Source organism: Oncorhynchus mykiss, chromosome 22 (assembly GCF_057628025.1).
Source record: "Oncorhynchus mykiss isolate SJ-2025 chromosome 22, ASM5762802v1, whole genome shotgun sequence".
NCBI lineage: Eukaryota > Metazoa > Chordata > Actinopteri > Salmoniformes > Salmonidae > Oncorhynchus > Oncorhynchus mykiss.
The window spans coordinates 50,034,225-50,055,419 of record NC_143043.1 but is presented as its reverse complement, the minus strand read 5'-3'; the positions used below and the strand labels follow the sequence as shown (position 1 = coordinate 50,055,419).

Here is a 21,195-nt window from a genome sequence, read left to right as displayed (position 1 = left end):
CGTTACCATGGTAGTAGTGATTATCAGGACCTTCTACTCAATGTTACCATGGTAGTCGTGATTATCAGGACCTTCTACTCAACGTTACCATGGTAGTAGTGATTATCAGGACCTTCTACTCAATGTTACCATGGTAGTAGTGATTATCAGGACCTTCTACTTAACGTTACCATGGTAGTAGTGATTATCAGGACCTTCTACTCAATGTTACCATGGTAGTAGTGATTATCAGGACCTTCTACTCAACGTTACCATGGTAGTAGTGATTATCAGGACCTTCTACTCAACGTTACCATGGTAGTAGTGATTATCAGGACCTTCTACTCAATGTTACCATGGTAGTCGTGATTATCAGGACCTTCTACTCAACGTTACCATGGTAGTAGTGATTATCAGGACCTTCTACTCAACATTACCATGGTAGTAGTGATTATCAGGATCTTCTACTCAACGTTACCATGGTAGTAGTGATTATCAGGACCTTCTACTCAACGGTACCATGGTAGTAGTGATTATCAGGACCTTCTACTCAACGTTACCGTGGTAGTAGTGATTATCATGACCTTCTACTCAACGTTGCCATGGTATTAGTGATTATCAGGACCTTCTACTCAATGTTACCATGGTAGTAGTGATTATCAGGACCTTCTACTCAACGTTACCATGGTAGTAGTGATTATCAGGACCTTCTACTCAACGTTACCATGGTAGTAGTGATTATCAGGACCTTCTACTCAATGTTACCATGGTAGTCGTGATTATCAGGACCTTCTACTCAACGTTACCATGGTAGTAGTGATTATCAGGACCTTCTACTCAATGTTACCATGGTAGTAGTGATTATCAGGACCTTCTACTCAACGTTACCATGGTAGTAGTGATTATCAGGACCTTCTACTCAATGTTACCATGGTAGTAGTGATTATCAGGACCTTCTACTCAACGTTACCATGTAGTAGTGATTATCAGGACCTTCTACTAACGTTACCATGGTAGTAGTGATTATCAGGACCTTCTACTCAATGTTACCATGGTAGTCGTGATTATCAGGACCTTCTACTCAACGTTACCATGGTAGTAGTGATTATCAGGACCTTCTACTCAACATTACCATGGTAGTAGTGATTATCAGGACCTTCTACTCAACGTTACCATGGTAGTAGTGATTATCAGGACCTTCTACTCAACGGTACCATGGTAGTAGTGATTATCAGGACCTTCTACTCAACGTTACCGTGGTAGTAGTGATTATCAGGACCTCCTACTCAACGTTGCCATGGTAGTAGTGATTATCAGTACCTTCTACTCAACGTTACCATGGTAGTAGTGATTATCAGGACCTTCTACTCAACGTTACCATGGTAGTAGTGATTATCAGTGATTATATATTAATTGTGAATCTGATGTGATGTGGCAGTTTGCTTGTAAATTAAAAGTCTACATTCCAGGGGTCCTATTGCCTACAGGTGGAGGTACTGTAAGAGGTTTTGAAAAGTTGACCAGAACAAAATGGTCCCGATAAACATGGTCGTTTGCGCATAACAAATCTCGGGAGATCATAAACCTCTCTTACTGTATTATCTTAGACTGAGAGATGTTTTACTCCTTTATGGCAGCATGTACCTAGCTACAGTCTCAGCCTAACCTACATTAGCTTCCGATGACAGGCTGCATGAAGTTAGGGACAGGTGATCTATATGCGGATAAATGGACAGTGGAAAATGACCACATTGGATCTCTTTGGGAGTCCTAGTCACCACTCACAGACAGGATACATTATCTCACTACGGTTCACTTCTCTTGACCGGGGTCTATCTCCATCTCTATCTCTGAAGTGCTAATATTTAGTCAAACTTACAGATATTGAATATTTTTTTTCTTGAGGCGATCTGCACCTCTGTGTTCAGTCCGCCATCTTCCTCAAACCGCCACTATCATTATTCTATAACAAAGAATGCTGTTTGTTCTTTGTTACAGAGCCAAACATACTGGAGAAGTGGTTTATCCATACATTATCCATCTTCATTTTGGATAGATAACTCTTCGTGTTGTTATTTGTTTGGAGTTTTCAGATTTTCCCAGAAGTGGTTAGATTCTATAGATTCTTCAATTACATTGAACTGATTTCTGAAGTGCTGTTCATTATTTTTCCGTAGTGTATTTCTGTATTAGTGATTCACCACAGTGAAGGCATAGGCTCAGGGTTTCTGGGTCTCTATGTTTTGCAATTTCTTTCTTAGGTTTTTGCCTTCTTCATCAAACCATTTGCCCTTGTTGTTAATTTTTTGTTGTTGCCTGCTTGCAATGTTTTGATGTGATAGGGAAGCTAAGAGGTCAAATATACTGTTTAGGTTTTCTACTATGACAGTGAAACGTTTTGTCTAGGAAGTTGTCTAGAAGGGATTGATGTCTATATCTGTGATTATGGTGATATCATTATGTCTATATCTGTGATGATATCATGATGTCTATATCTGTGATGATATCATGATGTCTATATCTGTGATGATATCATGATGTCTATATCTGTGATGATACAGTGCCTTGCGAAAGTATTCGGCCCCCTTAAACTTTGCGACCTTTTGCCACATTTCAGGCTTCAAACATAAAGATATAAAACTGTCTTTTTTTGTGAAGAATCAACAACAAGTGGGACACAATCATGAAGTGGAACGACATTTATTGGATATTTCAAACGTTTTTAACAAATCAAAAACTGAAAAATTGGGCGTGCAAAATTATTCAGCCCCTTTACTTTCAGTGCAGCAAACTCTCTCCAGAAGTTCAGTGAGGATCTCTGATTGATCCAATGTTGACCTAAATGACTAATGATGATAAATACAATCCACCTGTGTGTAATCAAGTCTCCGTATAAATGCACCTGCACTGTGATAGTCTCAGAGGTCCGTTAAAAGCGCAGAGAGCATCATGAAGAACAAGGAACACACCAGGCAGGTCCGAGATACTGTTGTGAAGAAGTTTAAAGCCGGATTTGGATACAAAAATATTTCCCAAGCTTTAAACATCCCAAGGAGCACTGTGCAAGCGATAATATTGAAATGGAAGGAGTATCAGACCACTGCAAATCTACCAAGACCTGGCCGTCCCTCTAAACTTTCAGCTCATACAAGGAGAAGACTGATCAGAGATGCAGCCAAGAGGCCCATGATCACTCTGGATGAACTGCAGAGATCTACAGCTGAGGTGGGAGACTCTGTCCATAGGACAACAATCAGTCGTATATTGCACAAATCTGGCCTTTATGGAAGAGTGGCAAGAAGAAACCCATTTCTTAAAGATATCCATAAAAAGTGTTGTTTAAAGTTTGCCACAAGCCACCTGGGAGACACACCAAACATGTGGAAGAAGGTGCTCTGGTCAGATGAAACCAAAATTGAACTTTTTGGCAACAATGCAAAACGTTATGTTTGGCGTAAAAGCAACACAGCTGAACACACCATCCCCCACTGTCAAACATGGTGGTGGCAGCATCATGGTTTGGGCCTGCTTTTCTTCAGCAGGGACAGGGAAGATGGTTAAAATTGATGGGAAGATGGATGGAGCCAAATACAGGACCATTCTGGAAGAAAACCTGATGGAGTCTGCAAAAGACCTGAGACTGGGACGGAGATTTGTCTTCCAACAAGACAATGATCCAAAACATAAAGCAAAATCTACAATGGAATGGTTCAAAAATAAACATATCCAGGTGTTAGAATGGCAAAGTCAAAGTCCAGACCTGAATCCAATCGAGAATCTGTGGAAAGAACTGAAAACTGCTGTTCACAAATGCTCTCCATCCAACCTCACTGAGCTCGAGCTGTTTTGCAAGGAGGAATGGGAAAAAATTTCAGTCTCTCGATGTGCAAAACTGATAGAGACATACCCCAAGCGACTTACAGCTGTAATCGCAGCAAAAGGTGGCGCTACAAAGTATTAACTTAAGGGGGCTGAATAATTTTGCACGCCCAATTTTTTTTTTGTTTTGTTAAAAAAGTTTAAAATATCCAATAAATGTCATTCCACTTCATGATTGTGTCCCACTTGTTGTTGATTCTTCACAAAAAAATACAGTTTTATATCTTTATGTTTGAAGCCTGAAATGTGGCAAAAGGTCGCAAAGTTCAAGGGGGCCGAATACTTTCGCAAGGCACTGTATTAGAGGCCACAGCTACAGCGCCTATTCTCCTGGGAATCATTAGATGTATCTGTGTGCCTATTCCAGAATAATAACTTTAATGATTAGAATCAAATTGATTTGTTTAGCACCTTTCATACACGCATCAGCAACTTAAAGTGCTGTTAAGATTAGCACAATAAAACAATAAGAGTAACAAAAGCAGACATAAAATATATATATATAACATTAACATAAACATTTATAAATGTTTATATTTTTTTTTTTTTAATATTTATAAATAAACACAGTCAAAGAAGAATTAAAAGGCACACTAGTTAAATGCCATCGCCATCTTGAAGGACCTTCCATTCACTTTGACATGTACAAATGTTCTGCGACATGTATAGTTGAAGTCGGAAGTTTTCCATACACTTAGGTTGGAGTCATTGAAACTTGTTTTTCAACCACTCCACACATTTCTTGTTAACAAATTATAGTTTTGGCATGTCGGTTAGGACATCTACTTTGTGCATGACACAAGTCATTTTTCCAACAATTGTTTACAGACAGATTATTTCACTTATAATTCACTGTATCACAAGTCCAGTGGGTCAGACGTTTACATACACTAAGTTGACTGTGCCTTTAAACAGCTTGGAAAATTCCAGAAAATTATCTCATGGCTTGAGAAGCTTCTGATAGGCTAATTGACAGTACTTGAGTCAATTGGAGGCGTACCTGTGGATGTATTTCAAGGCCTAACTTCAAACTCAGTGCCTCTTTGTTTGACATCATGGGAAAATCAAAAGAAATCAGCGAAGACCTCAGAAAAATAATTGTAAACCCTCACAAATCTGGTTCATCCTTGGGAGCAATTTCCAAACGCCTGAAGGTACCACATTCATCGTACAAGCAAAAGTATGCAAGTATAAACACCATGGGACCATGCAGCCGCCATACTGCTCATGAAGGAGACGCGTTCTGTCTCCTAGAGATGAACGTACTTTGGGCGAAAGGTGCAAATCAATCCCAGAACAACAGCAAAGTACCTTGTAAAGATGCTGGAGGAAACAGGTACAAAAGTATCTATATCCACAGTAAAACGAGTCCTATATAGACATAACCTGAAAGGCTAACAAGTTAAACAATTTAAAGCCAATGCTACCAAATACTAATTGAGTGTATGTAAACTTCTGACCCACTGGAAATGTGATGAAAGAAATAAAATCTGAAATAAATCATTCTCTCTACTATTATTCTGACATTTCACATTCTTAAAATAGTGGTGATCCTAACTGACCTATGACAGGGAATTTGTACTAGGATTAAATGTCAGGAATTGTGAAAACTGAGTTTAAATGTATTCGGCTAAGGTAAACCGTCTGACTTCAACTGTAGCTCTGATCTTTAGACAGAAGAAGGTATTTGAAAACCAACTGCCGTAAAGATGATCAGAAAGTCAAAGGAATGATTCTAGTCAGGGAAGCGTGTTACTTTAGTCTACCATAGATAGGTTCTGAAAACGAGATGGAAACAAACCTTTTGGTTCTTCGTCTTCTGTGGGTGCAGGCTCCTTGGGAGGGTCGGGCATGCTGCAGTCAGTCCCCGCCCAGGTGGTGTCACAGGTGCACGACGCCTCGTTGTTACACACCTGGCCAGGTAGGACAAAGGGAGGAAGAGAGATGGCAGGGAGGAATTCATTAATCTACGCTCCATGACAAATTAATACGTCACCCTTGTTAAACTCGTCCCCGGGCTCAATTACTACTGCATGCTGGGGATTTTACACGATTGGTGAAATTGTAGTGAATAATTCACTTGCTGACACTGTGTCATTGGAGACACCATTGTGGGCCCTTATGGCTAATAACAAAGCCTTCAAGGTTGTAGTTCTGGGCTCGGGTCATATGGGTACACCTAAAGCAGAGATCATCAACTAGATTCAGCTTCATATGGGTACACCTAGAGCAGAGATCATCAACTAGATTCAGCTTCATATGGGTACAGCTAGAGCAGGGATCATCAACTAGATTCAGCTTCATATGGGTACACCTAGAGCAGGGATCAACTAGATTCAGCTTCATATGGGTACACCTAGAGCAGGGATCAACTAGACTCAGCTTCATATGGGTACACCTAGAGCAGGGATCATCAACTAGATTCAGCTTCATATGGGTACACCTAGAGCAGGGATCATCAACTAGATTCAGCTTCATATGGGTACACCTAGAGCAGGGATCAACTAGATTCAGCTTCATATGGGTACACCTAGAGCAGGGATCAACTAGACTCAGCTTCATATGGGTACACCTAGAGCAGGGATCAACTAGACTCAGCTTCATATGGGTACACCTAGAGCAGGGATCAACTAGATTCAGCTTCACATGGGTACACCTAGAGCAGGGATCATCAACTAGACTCAGCTTCATATGGGTACACCTAGAGCAGGGATCATCAACTAGACTCAGCTTCATATGGGTACACCTAGAGCAGGGATCATCTAGATTCAGCTGCGGGATCATTTGTGGACTGCAAATTGACCACAAGAAGGCCAAACAGATATGTTTGACTAAAACATACTAATTTCAAACCTTACATTTGTATCCAATCACGTTGTGTCTCTATTATGTGTGGGAAATACTTGGGAACAGATTTCTTCAATTAAAATCACTTGGAACTGTTTTTATTTTTTTTTACAGTCTTTTAATGTCCAACACTGAACCCCCCCAGAAAACTTAAACCAACCACAGGCCAAATTCGTCCCGCGGGCCGCTAGTTGGGGAACCCTGACCTACAGGGTGAACCAGCTCCCCTGGACTCACCCCGTGGGATGAGCACACCTGGCCGTTGGGCCCGCTGGGGCAGGTGCTCATGTTGAGGGACTGGATGGGCAGACACTTGTGGTCAAGGCACATCATGGACGGCCCGCAGGGCGCTCCGTCCTCCACGTAGCCTAAGTCCGTCTCATCGTCCAAAAGAACATGGCCACCACTGGAGAGAGAGAGAGAGAGAGAGAGAGAGAGACCATAGAGAGAGAGAGAAACAGAGAGATAGAGAGAGACCATAGAGAGAGAGAGAGACCATAGAGAGAGAGAGACCATAGAAAGAGAGAGACCATAGAGAGAGAGAGACCATAGAGAGAGAGAGAGAGACCATATAGAGAGAGAGAGAGAGAGAGAGACCATAGAGAGAGAGAGAGACCATAGAGAGGGAGAGAGACCATAGAGAGGGAGAGAGACCACAGAGAGAGAGAGAGGCGAGTTAGTATCCGTATGTTGTCTCTGTGCGTTGACCGGTGAGGAGGTTGTATCCACCTGCAGTTCACCGGCCTGCCCTGATGGTTGAAGGTGGTACGAGTGATGTCTCCCTTCATCATGCCGATGCGGGGGTTGTGTCCGATGTTACTGCACAGCAGGAACCCACAGAACACATCACTGCATAGGGAGAAACAGAGACGTTGCAACACTGTATATATATACGTAATATGACATTTGTAATGTCTTTATTGTTTTGAAACTTCTGTATGTGTAATGTTCACTGTTAATTTGTATTGTTTATTTCACTTTTGTATATTATCTACCTCACTTGCTTTGGCAATGTTAACACATGTTTCCCCTGTCAATAAAGCCCATTGAATTGACTAAGGGAACATTGACAAATGGTGAATACTACATTTGATGCAGAACAGACACAGCAGTACTGGACTACTGGACTATTTGTTCTGGTATAGTGCATGACTACAGTGTACACCAGTGTATATTTGGTATCAGCTGTAAACTCACTGCTTGCTGCACTGGAGCCACTTATCTCCATCCTTTCCACAGTTACCCTTCTCGGTTCCTTCTGTGTTTAGCTTCTCGTAGCAGAACTTCTCAGACCCGCCCGCCTCTGCACAAGGAGGTGACACGGGAGAGGAGAAAGGGAGGAGGGTGACCACACCTCAATACAAGCTAATATCACTAAAGTACAAGTCTCAGATTCTCTGAATTTTATAGGACATATCTTGCCACTGTACTGGCATTGAGTAACTTAAGCAAGGGGGATTCTGAACTCACTTGGGCCCCAGAGATATTTGCACTGGTTTCCTCTGGTCTTACACTCTCCGCTGTAGCAGCGCCCCTAAAGAGACAAAATCATATCAAATGTATTTACATAGCACCTCAAAAAGTGCTTCTACAGAAACCCAGTCTAAAACCCCAAACAGCAAGCAATGCATGTGTAGAATCATGGAGTATACTCATTCATTTCCTATATGTTCAAGCAAGTTCATAATGACAATCATTTTCTAAATCACATCATCTGAATAGGTATCCAGTATGTCCTTGTGGCTTAGTGATCATGCTGCCCACCTGGTCGACTTGACATTGGTAGCCATCTTGTTTGTGGAGGTTGGGAGGGCACTACAATGAACATAAAAAAGATTCCCTTTTAAGACAGATGAACGTTTCATCCTGTTTCAGAAATGAATGGTTAGAGCCCAACTCACCTGGCCAGAGTCTCCTGAGCATGTCTCTGAGATGTCACAGTCATTCACCGCATAGCGACAACTGTAACCACGTGGGTAGAACTAACATAGAAAGAGAGAACAAGAGACAGGGATTTCCTGTACCAATCTTATCAGGTCTCTTAAGTGAACACTAACACAAAAAAACATACTGGTGATTAAACAGCCATATCGGTTCTTAGTGAGCATCCTGACACAGTGATCAAACAGCCATAATGGTTCTTAGTGAGCAACCTGACACAGTGATTAAACAGCCATATCGGTTCTTAGTGAGCATCCTGACACAGTGATTAAACAGCCATAATGGTTCTTAGTGAGCAACCTGACACAGTGATTAAACAGCCATATTGGTTCTTAGTGAGCATCCTGACACAGTGATTAAACAGCCATATCGGTTCTTAGTGAGCATCCTGACACAGTGATTAAACAGCCATATCGGTTCTTAGTGAGCATCCTGACACAGTGATTAAACAGCCATATCGGTTCTTAGTGAGCATCCTGACACAGTGATTAAACAGCTCTTACCAGACAAGTGTTGTTGCAGCAAGGTCCGTCAGCGCAATGTGCACCATTAGCTAGGGAACACTTCTTACAGCAGTCCTTGTAGCACTCCTACAACATAGACGGCAGCACCAGTCTGACACTGCATTTGAACCATATTAATGAGATGTAAATAAACTAGTATTTAATAGTAACTTACTGTTCTATCTCCGCAGTCACACTCCTCTCCCACCTCAATGTATCCATTCCCACACTCTGTAGATTCAAACAGCTGCCCAAACAAACAGAATCAGAGGGTTATAACGGTATCTGAATGACTGGTTATATACAGCATCGCTCTTTTGATGTTCAGCCGTATGGCGACCGCAACGTAAACTACTCACCTTGGTCGGCCTGTTATAGAGACATGATCCACCGCCCTTCAGCAGGAACTCCTTGTAGTCTGAGATGCTGCACTTGGAGAACTTCCGGGGATGCTGGACCCTGAGGGGGAAAGGAATAGATCCACCTTTATCATCCAACTGTTCATTGACCATGTCCTAGCGTGAGAGTGAAAGGTGTGGCAGATGTTATTCACGTCAGGTGACTCTGGACCAGTGTGCAACAAGAGCCACTGTCAACAACACAAGCATGAAGTCAAGGCAACTTTCACATGCTACCGCAGGTCATGACCCTGCACAGCCTCTGGTGGGTGCAGATACAGCTCTATACATTCTGTCATTGGCCTACTATCATAGAGAGAGGCAGGGGCGCTAGGTGGTTAGCAGCTCATAGAGAGAGACAGGGGGGCTAGGTGGTTAGCAGCTCATAGAGAGAGGCAGGGGCGCTAGGTGGTTAGCAGCTCATAGAGAGGGGGGGCTAGGTGGTTAGCAGCTCATAGAGAGGGGTGGCTAGGTGTTTAACAGCTCATATAGAGAGGTTGGGGCACTAGGTGGTTAGCAGCTCATAGAGAGGGGTGGCTAGGTGGTTAGCAGCTCATAGAGAGGGGTGGCAAGGTGGTTAGCAGCTCATAGAGACTGGTGGCTAGGTGGTTAGCAGCTCATAGAGAGGGGGGGCTAGGTGGTTAGCAGCACATAGAGAGAGGCTGGGGCGCTAGGTGGTTAGCAGCACATAGAGAGGGGTGGCTAGGTGTTTAACAGCTCATATAGAGAGGCTGGGGCGCTAGGTGGTTAGCAGCTCATAGAGAGGGGTGGCTAGGTGGTTAGCAGCTCATAGAGAGGGGGGGCTAGGTGGTTAGCAGCACATAGAGAGAGGCTGGGGCGCTAGGTGGTTAGCAACACATAGAGAGGGGTGGCTAGGTGTTTAACAGCTCATATAGAGAGGCTGGGGCGCTAGGTGGTTAGCAGCTCATAGAGAGGGGTGGCTAGGTGGTTAGCAGCTCATAGAGAGAGGCTGGGGCGCTTGGTGGTTAGCAGCACATAGAGAGAGGCAGGGGCGCTAGGTGGTTAGCAGCTCATAGAGAGGGGGGGGGGGGGGTGGTGTTGGATCCTGCGTTTTACATTATAGCCATTACCATATATATGATTGAATATTATCTGCTGTTAGCTTGTGTGGATGTATGTATGTGTTATGCAAAATAGCTGACTTGAAACATTGTTAACAGTTTCAGGGCCATGGGCCTTTCTCATGATGGAAAAATACAGAGTAGCATGGGGTTGCAGAACAAGCGGTCTTTTGTTAGATAACAGGAGCCAGGTGCGAGATAACGGTATGAGCGCATGGATGTTCTTCACAGCAACAGTTACATCTATCAACAGAAGCGCCAAGAGGCGGGGACCCGCCTGAGCGCCTGCAATAGGCTGAGCAAGTTTAAACCACGCCCAGTCTCTACTGTGATAGGCCAACAGACGGGTTGGAACTGTCTATCACAGTATAAAGAATACTGTTTACATACATCTTGTCAGTTCTCTGTTCTGCCCTGCGTGGTATTACAGAGAGCCCGTATATACGAAAGTTGCATTTGCCATTTATTACTTAGCTAATAAAAAATACATAGTATAAAATCGGTGACTCATTGTTATATTAGGTGGTTATCAGCACATAGAGAGAGGCAGGGGCGCTAGGTGGTTAGCAGCTCATAGAGAGGGGGGGCTAGGTGGTTATCAGCACATAGAGAGGCAGGGGCGCTAGGTGGTTAGCAGCTCATAGAGAGGGGGGGCTAGGTGGTTAGCAGCACATAGAGAGAGGCAGGGGCGCTAGGTGGTTAGCAGCTCATAGAGAGCGGGGGCTAGGTGGTTATCAGCACATAGAGAGAGGCAGGGGCGCTAGATGGTTAGCAGCTCATAGAGAGGGGGGGCTAGGTGGTTATCAGCACATAGAGAGAGGCAGGGGCGCTAGATGGTTAGCAGCTCATAGAGAGGGGGGCTAGGTGGTTAGCAGCACATAGAGAGAGGCAGGGGAGCTAGGTGGTTAGTAGCTCATAGAGAGGGGGGGCTAGGTGGTTAGCAGCACATAGAGAGAGGCAGGGGCGCTAGGTGGTTAGTAGCTCATAGAGAGTGGGAGCTAGGTGGTTAGCAGCTCATAGAGAGGTTGGGGCGCTAGGTGGTTAGCAGCTCATAGAGAGTGGGAGCTAGGTGGTTAGCAGCACATAGTGAGGTTGGGGCGCTAGGTGGTTAGCAGCACATATAGAGGGGGGGCTAGGTGGTTAGTAGCTCATAGAGAGGGGGGGCTAGGTGGTTAGCAGCACATAGAGAGGTTGGGGCGCTAGGTGGTTAGCAGCTCATAGAGAGTGGGAGCTAGGTGGTTAGCAGTACATAGAGAGGTTGGGGCGCTAGGTAGTTAGCAGCTCATAGAGAGTGGGAGCTAGGTGGTTAGCAGCACATAGAGAGGTTGGGGCGCTAGGTGGTTAGCAGCACATAGAGAGGTTGGGGCGCTAGGTGGTTAGCATCATTACACATTTCCCTCAATAGAAATCCGCGGAAATAATCTATTCTCTCTCCTAATAGGAGCTCTAATAATATCTGTTTCATAGTGTTATATTATCTCCCTCTCTCCTTTTCACTTTCTCTCTCTCCCCATCTCTCTCTCTCCCCACCTCTCTCTCTCCCCACTCTCCCCACCTCTCTCTCTCCCCAACTCTCTCTCTCTCTCTCTCTCCCCACCTCTCTCTCTCTCTCCCCATCTCTCTCTCTCCCCATCTCTCTCTCTCCCCACCTCTCTCTCTCCCCACTCTCCCCACCTCTCTCTCTCCCCAACTCTCTCTCTCTCTCTCTCTCCCCATCTCTCTCTCCCCCCCATCTCTCTCTCTCTCCGCCTCAAAACTTTGGGGTCACTTAGAAATGTCCTTGTTTTTGAAAGAAAAGCATTTTTTTGTCCATTAAAATAACATAAAATTGATTAGAAAAACATTGAAGACATTGGTAATGTTGTAAATGACTGTTGCAGCTGGAAATGGCTGATTTTTTATGGAATACAGAGGCCCATTATCAGCAACCATCACTCCTGTGTTCCGATGGCACGTGGTGTTAGCTAATCCAAGTTTACCATTTTAAAAGGCTAATTGATCATTAGAAAACCCTTTTGCAATTATGTTAGCACAGCTGAAAACTGTATCTGTATCTGTATCTGGAGCATCAGCATTTGTGGGTTTGATTACAGGCTCAAAATGGCCAGAAACAAATAGCTTTCTTCTGAAACTCGTCAGTCTAATCTTGTTCTGAGAAATGAAGGCTATTCCATGCGAGAACTTGCCAAGAAACTGAAGATCTCGTACAACGGTGTGTACTACTCCCTTCACAGAACAGCGCAAACTGTCTCTAAACAGAATAGAAAGAGGAGTGGTCAGGCCCCGGTGCACAACTGAGCAAGAGGACAAGTACATTAGATTGTCTAGTTTGAGATATCCCTTTGGGGTCACTTTCTCTCTCACCCCACCTCTCTCTCTCCCCGCAAAACTGACAGAGACATACCCAAAGCAACTTACAGCTGTAATCGCAGCAAAAGGTGGCGCTACAAAGTATTAACTTAAGGGGGCTGAATAATTTTGCACGCCCAATTTTTCAGTTTTTGATTTGTTAAAAAAGTTTGAAATATCCAATAAATGTCGTTCCACTTCATGATTGTGTCCCACTTGTTGTTGATTCTTCACAAAAAAAATACAGTTTTATATCTTTATGTTCGAAGCCTGAAATGTGGCAAAAGGTCGCAAAGTTCAAGGGGGCCGAATACTTTCTCAAGGCACTGTATATATATATCTGTCTGTGTGTATGTGTGTGTGAGGGGGCACATGTGACAGGGAGAGCGAGACATAGACAGAAACAGAGAGTGAGAATAACATTAGTTCAGCAGCCCATTACCCGGTATCCTCCATAATGCAGCCCACCCAGGAGTCAGAGCAGCCGCATTCCTCTGATAGAGAGAACAACACACAACATGTCCATCAAAGAAACATAAAATTATTCCAAATTTAAAACATAGATTGTAAAATGAGATATTTCAACAAAAAAAGGACTGCTTTGTAAATCTGTGAGGACATATATGAATGTGCAGTGATGAATGTGAGCTGGTCTGTGTACTTCTCTTTGCGGCTGGATCCCACTGGATGCCGAGGTTCTGTGCCAAGCTCTGGGAGAGTGACGAAGCCATAGTCCATGTGGTGCCATACTACAGGTACAAAACATTAGCAGTTACTAGTCTGTTCTGCCATAATAAAAAAAAATATGATCCTGGACATTAGACTCACCTCGTTGACCCCTACTCCACGGCTCACAGAGCACATGCCCCCGAAGTACGCTACACTGCTTCGGCGATAGTGGAAGGTCACATTGCTGTGCATCGAAGAGACACAGAGTAACTATCAGACAGACACACAGACAGGCAGACAGACAGGCAGTCAGATACACAGACAGACAGGTGGACAGGCAGACAGACATATGCTGGACATGTGAGTGGTATTTCAGCCACCCTTGGAGGAAAAATGAAAGTGGATGGGAAAAGGTTGCTTTGTTGTTAAGAGGGCCTAGTCCTTTAACGTGATCTACTGATCTGGGAAGCCATAAAGAGGCTCTGTGTGCAAGAGATACTTACTACAGCATCAGTATGGGGTGGCCCTGAGGAACAGGGAGGAGAGAGCACTTACGAGAAGAGGTGCACAGCGTCAGCGTGTTGCTTGATGCTCTGCGCCCGGTACTTAGAGAAATCTTTCAGCATGTCCAGAGGCTTCACACTGATGGGAATCGGGTCCTTGTCCGACCAGATCTCCACGGCAACCAGAACCACCCGTGTGTGCAGGTGCTCCTTAAAGATCTGTCATCGGAGCGTGTTGGGGTAGTGGGAGAACACACAGAGAGAGAGAGAGAGAGATGGAGAGATCACAGCACAGGAAGAGGAGAAGAATACTGGGTGTGAATGATCATCTGTACTGTCTGAGGACAGGACAGGACAGGACAGGGGAAACAGCACACTGAGAGCAGGGAAAGACATGGGACAAGACAGGACAGGACAAGATAGGACAGGACAGGACAAGACAGGACAGGACAGGGGAAACAGCACACTGAGAGCAGGGAAAGACATGGGACAAGACAGGACAGGACAAGATAGGACAGGACAGGACAGGGGGAACAGCACACTGAGAGCAGGGAAAGACATGGGACAGGACAAGACAGGACAGGACAGGGGAACAGCACACTGAGAGCAGGGAGAGACATGGGACAAGACAGGACAGGACAGGACAAGACAGGACAGGACAGGGGAACAGCACACTGAGAGCAGGGAGAGACATGGGACAAGACAGGACAGGACAGGGGAAACAGCACACTGAGAGCAGGGAGAGACATGGGACAAGACATGACAGGACAGGACAGGGGAAACAGCACACTGAGAGCAGGGAGAGACATGGGACAAGACATGACAGGACAGGACAGGGGAAACAGCACACTGAGAGCAGGGAGAGACATGGGACAAGACAAGACAAGACAGGACAGGAAAGCACACTGAGTCAGGGAGAGACATGGGACAAGACAGGACAGGACAGGACAGGGGATACAGCACACTGGGAGCAAGGAGAGACACAAGACTGTTATTCCACATCCCAGCTACACAGAGCAACAACAAGCACAGTGATACAGTGTATAATCTGAACATAACAGACACATGTATGGGGCCGACTGAGGGTACAGGAGACTGAGGGTACAAGAGACTCAGATTACAAGAGACTCAGATTACAGGAGACTGAGGGTACAGGAGACTCAGATTACATGAGACTCAGATTACAGGAGACTGAGGGTACTGGATACTCAGATTACAAGAGACTCAGATTACAGGAGACTGAGGGTACAGGAGACTGAGGTTACAGGAGACTGAGGGTACAAGAGACTGAGATTACAAGAGACTCAGATTACAAGAGACTCAGATTACAGGAGACTCAGATTACAGGAGATTTGAGATACAGGAAACTGAGGGAACATGAGACTCAGGGTACATGAGATAAGTAGTGTATGACACATGAGGAAGTGGTCAATTCTGGGTTCTACCTCTAGGGGAACTTCAATATAAATGGTAAACAGCTGTTCTCAACAAAAAAATACATATACATTTGATCAATTAATCTGTAAATTCAACGTTTAGATATACTTGTGTTTTGCAAACACAATAATTGATTAAGCTATGATTGATTCAACTATGATCGATGATTGATTCAAATATGATTGATTCAACTATGATTGATGATTGATTCAAATATGATTGATTCAACTATGATTGATTCAACTATGATTGATGATTGATTCAAATATGATTGATTCAACAATGATTGATGATTGATTCAAATATGATTGATTCAACTATGATTGATGATTGATTCAAATATGATTGATTCAACTATGATTGATGATTGATTCAAATATGATTGATTCAACAATGATTGATGATTGATTCAAATATGATTGATTCAACTATGATTGATGATTGATTCAAATATGATTGATTCAACTATGATTGATGATTGATTCAAATATGATTGATTCAACAATGATTGATGATTGATTCAAATATGATTGATTCAACTATGATTGATGATTGATTCAAATATGATTGATTCAACAATGATTGAAGATTGATTCAAATATGATTGATTCAACAATGATTGATGATTGATTCAAATATGATTGATTCAACTTTGATTGATGATTGATTCAAATATGATTGATTCAACTATGATTGCATTGAAAATATTATTTAGTCACACAAGAGCCAGATAATTAGAATCAGTTCAACATTATTCTAGATTGTTCTGATGGACACCCTGAAACATACACCAGAAAGAGGAGGTGAAGGTCTGAATATCTGCAGTTGAATAAAAGTTTAAAAAATAAAAAATAATAAGAATCAGTTCTCAGAGCCAACTGAAGATGTTACTCACAGCATCAACAAGGTTCACCACTGACTTGGCAGAGTTCCTGGTGTGCTGCTTGGTCTTGAGTCGCTTATACTGCAGACCACACAAAAACAATAACACAAATGTTATTCAAAACTATTATTAAGGGGAACATGAATCAATTCTCATACAAGCATCTACAACACCCTTTTAGAAAATACATAACAAAATACATGTTGATTTTTGATGGTCCACACCAACAATTAGAATAAGCCTGGTGTTTTCACATCTGGACGACGGTTACGTTAGCTAGGATATGAATCATGCATATCCACCACCACATTCGACAGTGTTGCATTCTCTTGTGGGTGTAGCTGGCTAAGCATAGGACACGAGAGGAGGAAAAACAAGTCTCCTTGGTGTTGACGGAATGCTGTCGAGACTCTTAACAGTAAAATAATGAAACATCGCTGAAATATTCATTTGTGTTTCCTGTCTTCTGTTTAGATAGTGTTGCTTGGCTTTTGAGGGCACATACCATATTATGGTCACTGACGATCATAATCTCCAAATACTTCATCTCCTCAAATACATTCCTAGGCATCTGAAAAAGCCACAGATTAGTTCACTTTCATAAGACACAGCAATGGCAGATTTATAGAGGATGAGAAGAAAATAGAGAATTATATGAGGCTACATAGCACACTAGGTTATAACAAGAGGCCACATAGCACACTAGGTTATAACATGAGGCTACATAGCACATTAGGTCATAACAAGAGGCTACATAGCACACTAGGTTATAACATGAGGCTACATAGCACACTAGGTTATAACAAGAGGCTACATAGCACACTAGGTTAGAACAAGAGGCTACAAAGCACACTAGGTAATAACAAGAGGCTACATAGCACACTAGGTTATAACAAAGCAAGGGTAGATGAACAGTAGGAGGAGTGCGTTACAGTAAGGCTAGGATTACAGTAGGGTTATTGTTACAGTAGGATTACAGTAGGGGTACAGTAGGATTACAGTAGAATTACAGTAGGGTTACAGTAGGGTTAGGGTTACAGTAGGATTACAGTAGAATTACAGTAGGGTTACAGTAGGATTACAGTAGGGTTACAGTAGGATTACAGTAGGGTTATTGTTACAGTAAGATTACAGTAGGGTTACAGTAGGATTATAGTAGGGTTACAGTAGGGTTATTGTTACAGTATGATTACAGTAGGGTTACAGTAGGGTTACAGTAGGGTTAGAGTAGGATTACAGTAGGGTTACAGTAGGATTACAGTAGGGTTACAGTAGGATTAGTGTTACAGTAGGATTAGTGTTACAGTAGGGTTACAGTGGGGTTAGGGTTACAGTAGCTTTACAGTAGGGTTACAGTAGGATTAGGGTTACAGTAGCTTTACATTGGGGTTAGGGTTACAGTATGGTTACAGTAGGGTTACAGTAGGATTAGTGTTACAGTAGGTTTACAGTAGTGTTACAGTAGGTTTACAGTATGGTTACAGTAGGGTTAGGGTAGGGTTACAGTAGGTTTACAATATGATTAGTGTTACAGTAGGGTTACAGTAGGGTTAGGGTTACCGTATGGTTACAGTAGGGTTATAGTAGGGTTACAGTAGGATTACAGTAGGTTTACAGTATGATTAGTGTTACAGTAGGGTTATAGTAGGGTTAGGGTTACAGTAGGGTTACAGTAGGGTTAGGTTTACAGTAGTGTTACAGTAGGTTTACAGTATGGTTACAGTAGGGTTAGGGTAGGGTTACAGTAGGTTTACAATATGATTAGTGTTACAGTAGGGTTACAGTAGGGTTAGGGTTACCGTATGGTTACAGTAGGGTTATAGTAGGGTTACAGTAGGATTACAGTAGGTTTACAGTATGATTAGTGTTACAGTAGGGTTACAGTAGGGTTATTGTTACAGTATGATTACAGTAGGGTTACAGTAGGGTTACAGTAGGGTTAGAGTAGGATTACAGTAGGGTTACAGTAGGATTACAGTAGGGTTACAGTAGGATTAGTGTTACAGTAGGATTAGTGTTACAGTAGGGTTACAGTGGGGTTAGGGTTACAGTAGCTTTACAGTAGGGTTACAGTAGGATTAGGGTTACAGTAGCTTTACATTGGGGTTAGGGTTACAGTATGGTTACAGTAGGGTTACAGTAGGATTAGTGTTACAGTAGGTTTACAGTAGTGTTACAGTAGGTTTACAGTATGGTTACAGTAGGGTTAGGGTAGGGTTACAGTAGGTTTACAATATGATTAGTGTTACAGTAGGGTTACAGTAGGGTTAGGGTTACCGTATGGTTACAGTAGGGTTATAGTAGGGTTACAGTAGGATTACAGTAGGTTTACAGTATGATTAGTGTTACAGTAGGGTTATAGTAGGGTTAGGGTTACAGTAGGGTTACAGTAGGGTTAGGGTTACCGTATGGTTACAGTAGGGTTATAGTAGGGTTACAGTAGGATTACAGTAGGTTTACAGTATGATTAGTTTTACAGTAGGGTTATAGTAGGGTTAGGGTTACAGTAGGGTTACAGTAGGGTTAGGGTTACAGTAGGGTTGCAGTAGGGTTACAGTAGGGTTAGGGTAGGGTTAGAGTTAGTGTATGGTTACAGTAGGGTTAGAGTTAGGGTATGGTTACAGTAGGGTTAGGGTAGGGTTAGAGTTAGGGTATGGTTACAGTAGGGTTAGGGTAGGGTTAGGGTAGAGTTAGAGTTAGGGTATGGTTACAGTAGGGTTAGAGTTAGGGTATGGTTACAGTAGGGTTACAGTAGGGTTAGAGTTAGGGTATGGTTACAGTAGGGTTAGAGTTAGGGTATGGTTACAGTAGGGTTAGGGTAGGGTTAGAGTTAGGGTATGGTTACAGTAGGGTTAGGGTAGGGTTAGGGTAGAGTTAGAGTTAGGGTATGGTTACAGTAGGGTTAGAGTTAGGGTATGGTTACAGTAGGGTTACAGTAGGGTTAGAGTTAGGGTATGGTTACAGTAGGGTTAGAGTTAGGGTATGGTTACAGTAGGGTTAGGGTAGGGTTGGGGTAGGGTTAGAGTTAGGGTATGGTTACAGTAGGGTTACAGTAGGGTTAGAGTTAGGGTATGGTTACAGTAGGGTTAGGGTAGGGTTAGAGTTAGGGTATGGTTACAGTAGGGTTAGGGTAGGGTTAGGGTAGGGTTTGAGTTAGGGTATGGTTACAGTTGGGTTAGGGTAGGGTTAGGGTAGGGTTAGAGTTAGGGTATGGTTACAGTAGGGTTAGGGTAGGGTTAGGGTAGGGTTAGAGTTAGGGTATGTTTACAGTAGGGTTACAGTAGGGTTAGAGTTAGGGTATGGTTACAGTAGGGTTACAGTAGGGTTAGAGTTAGGGTATGGTTACAGTAGGGTTACAGTAGGGTTAGAGTTAGGGTATGGTTACAGTAGGGTTACAGTAGGGTTAGAGTTAGGGTATGGTTACAGTAGGGTTACAGTAGGGTTAGAGTTAGGGTATGGTTACAGTAGGGTTACAGTAGGGTTACAGTTAGGGTAGGGTTACAGTAGGGTTACAGTAGGGTTAGAGTTAGGGTATGGTTACAGTAGGGGTACAGTAGGGTTAGAGTTAGGGTATGGTTACAGTAGGGTTACAGTAGTGTTAGAGTTAGGGTAGGGTTACAGTAGGGTTACAGTAGGGTTAGAGTTAGGGTATGGTTACAGTAGGGTTACAGTAGGGTTAGAGTTAGGGTATGGTTACAGTAGGGTTACAGTAGGGTTAGAGTTAGGGTAGGGTTACAGTAGGGTTACAGTAGGGTTGGGGTAGGGTTAGAGTTAGGGTATGGTTACAGTAGGGTTGGGGTTAGAGTAGGGTTAGAGTTAGGGTATGGTTACAGTAGGGTTACAGTAGGGTTAGAGTTAGGGTAGGGTTACAGTAGGGTTGCAGTAGGGTTAGAGTTAGGGTATGGTTACAGTAGGGTTACAGTAGGGTTAGAGTTAGGGTATGGTTACAGTAGGGTTACAGTAGGGTTAGAGTTAGGGTATGGTTACAGTAGGGTTGGGGTAGGGTTAGGGTAGGGTTAGAGTTAGGGTATGGTTACAGTAGGGTTACAGTAGGGTTAGAGTTAGGGTATGGTTACAGTAGGGTTACAGTAGGGTTAGAGTTAGGGTATGGTTACAGTAGGGTTACAGTAGGGTTAGAGTTAGGGTATGGTTACAGTAGGGTTACAGTAGGGTTAGAGTTAGGGTAGGGTTACAGTAGGGTTACAGTAGGGTTAGAGTTAGGGTATGGTTACAGTAGGGGTACAGTAGGGTTAGAGTTAGGGTATGGTTACAGTAGGGTTACAGTAGTGATAGAGTTAGGGTAGGGTTACAGTAGGGTTAGAGTTAGGGTATGGTTACAGTAGGGTTACAGTAGGGTTAGAGTTAGGGTATGGTTACAGTAGGGTTACAGTAGGGTTAGAGTTAGGGTAGGGTTACAGTAGGGTTACAGTAGGGTTGGGGTAGGGTTAGAGTTAGGGTATGGTTACAGTAGGGTTGGGGTTAGAGTAGGGTTAGAGTTAGGGTATGGTTACAGTAGGGTTACAGTAGGGTTAGAGTTAGGGTAGGGTTACAGTAGGGTTACAGTAGGGTTACAGTAGGGTTAGAGTTAGGGTATGGTTACAGTAGGGTTACAGTAGGGTTAGAGTTAGGGTATGGTTACAGTAGGGTTACAGTAGGGTTAGAGTTAGGGTAGGGTTACAGTAGGGTTGGGGTAGGGTTAGGGTAGGGTTAGAGTTAGGGTATGGT

General features: G+C 43.3%; 1 protein-coding gene across 5 annotated transcripts in view; it reads right to left on the bottom strand.

Annotated features, from left to right (window-relative positions):
- Positions 1-21,195, bottom strand: part of LOC110501915 (disintegrin and metalloproteinase domain-containing protein 23) — a 54,567-nt gene that overhangs the window by 11,649 nt on the left and 21,723 nt on the right. For all 5 annotated transcript variants that reach the window (XR_005038842.2, XR_016490684.1, XM_036959384.2 and 2 more), the window contains exons 9-24: positions 16,976-17,041; positions 16,483-16,551; positions 14,203-14,369; positions 13,807-13,891; positions 13,640-13,727; positions 13,421-13,472; positions 9,509-9,608; positions 9,325-9,396; positions 9,150-9,236; positions 8,607-8,687; positions 8,470-8,520; positions 8,176-8,239; positions 7,903-8,008; positions 7,435-7,554; positions 6,943-7,111; positions 5,660-5,771 (exon numbers count right to left, since the gene is read on the bottom strand). Coding sequence is in view for 3 of the 5 variants with exons in the window: in XM_036959384.2 (XP_036815279.2) it covers positions 5,660-5,771; positions 6,943-7,111; positions 7,435-7,554; positions 7,903-8,008; positions 8,176-8,239; positions 8,470-8,520; positions 8,607-8,687; positions 9,150-9,236; positions 9,325-9,396; positions 9,509-9,608; positions 13,421-13,472; positions 13,640-13,727; positions 13,807-13,891; positions 14,203-14,369; positions 16,483-16,551; positions 16,976-17,041 (1,489 nt within the window). In the remaining 2 variants the exon portion in view is untranslated. The remainder of the gene's footprint in view (positions 1-5,659; positions 5,772-6,942; positions 7,112-7,434; positions 7,555-7,902; positions 8,009-8,175; positions 8,240-8,469; positions 8,521-8,606; positions 8,688-9,149; positions 9,237-9,324; positions 9,397-9,508; positions 9,609-13,420; positions 13,473-13,639; positions 13,728-13,806; positions 13,892-14,202; positions 14,370-16,482; positions 16,552-16,975; positions 17,042-21,195) is intronic.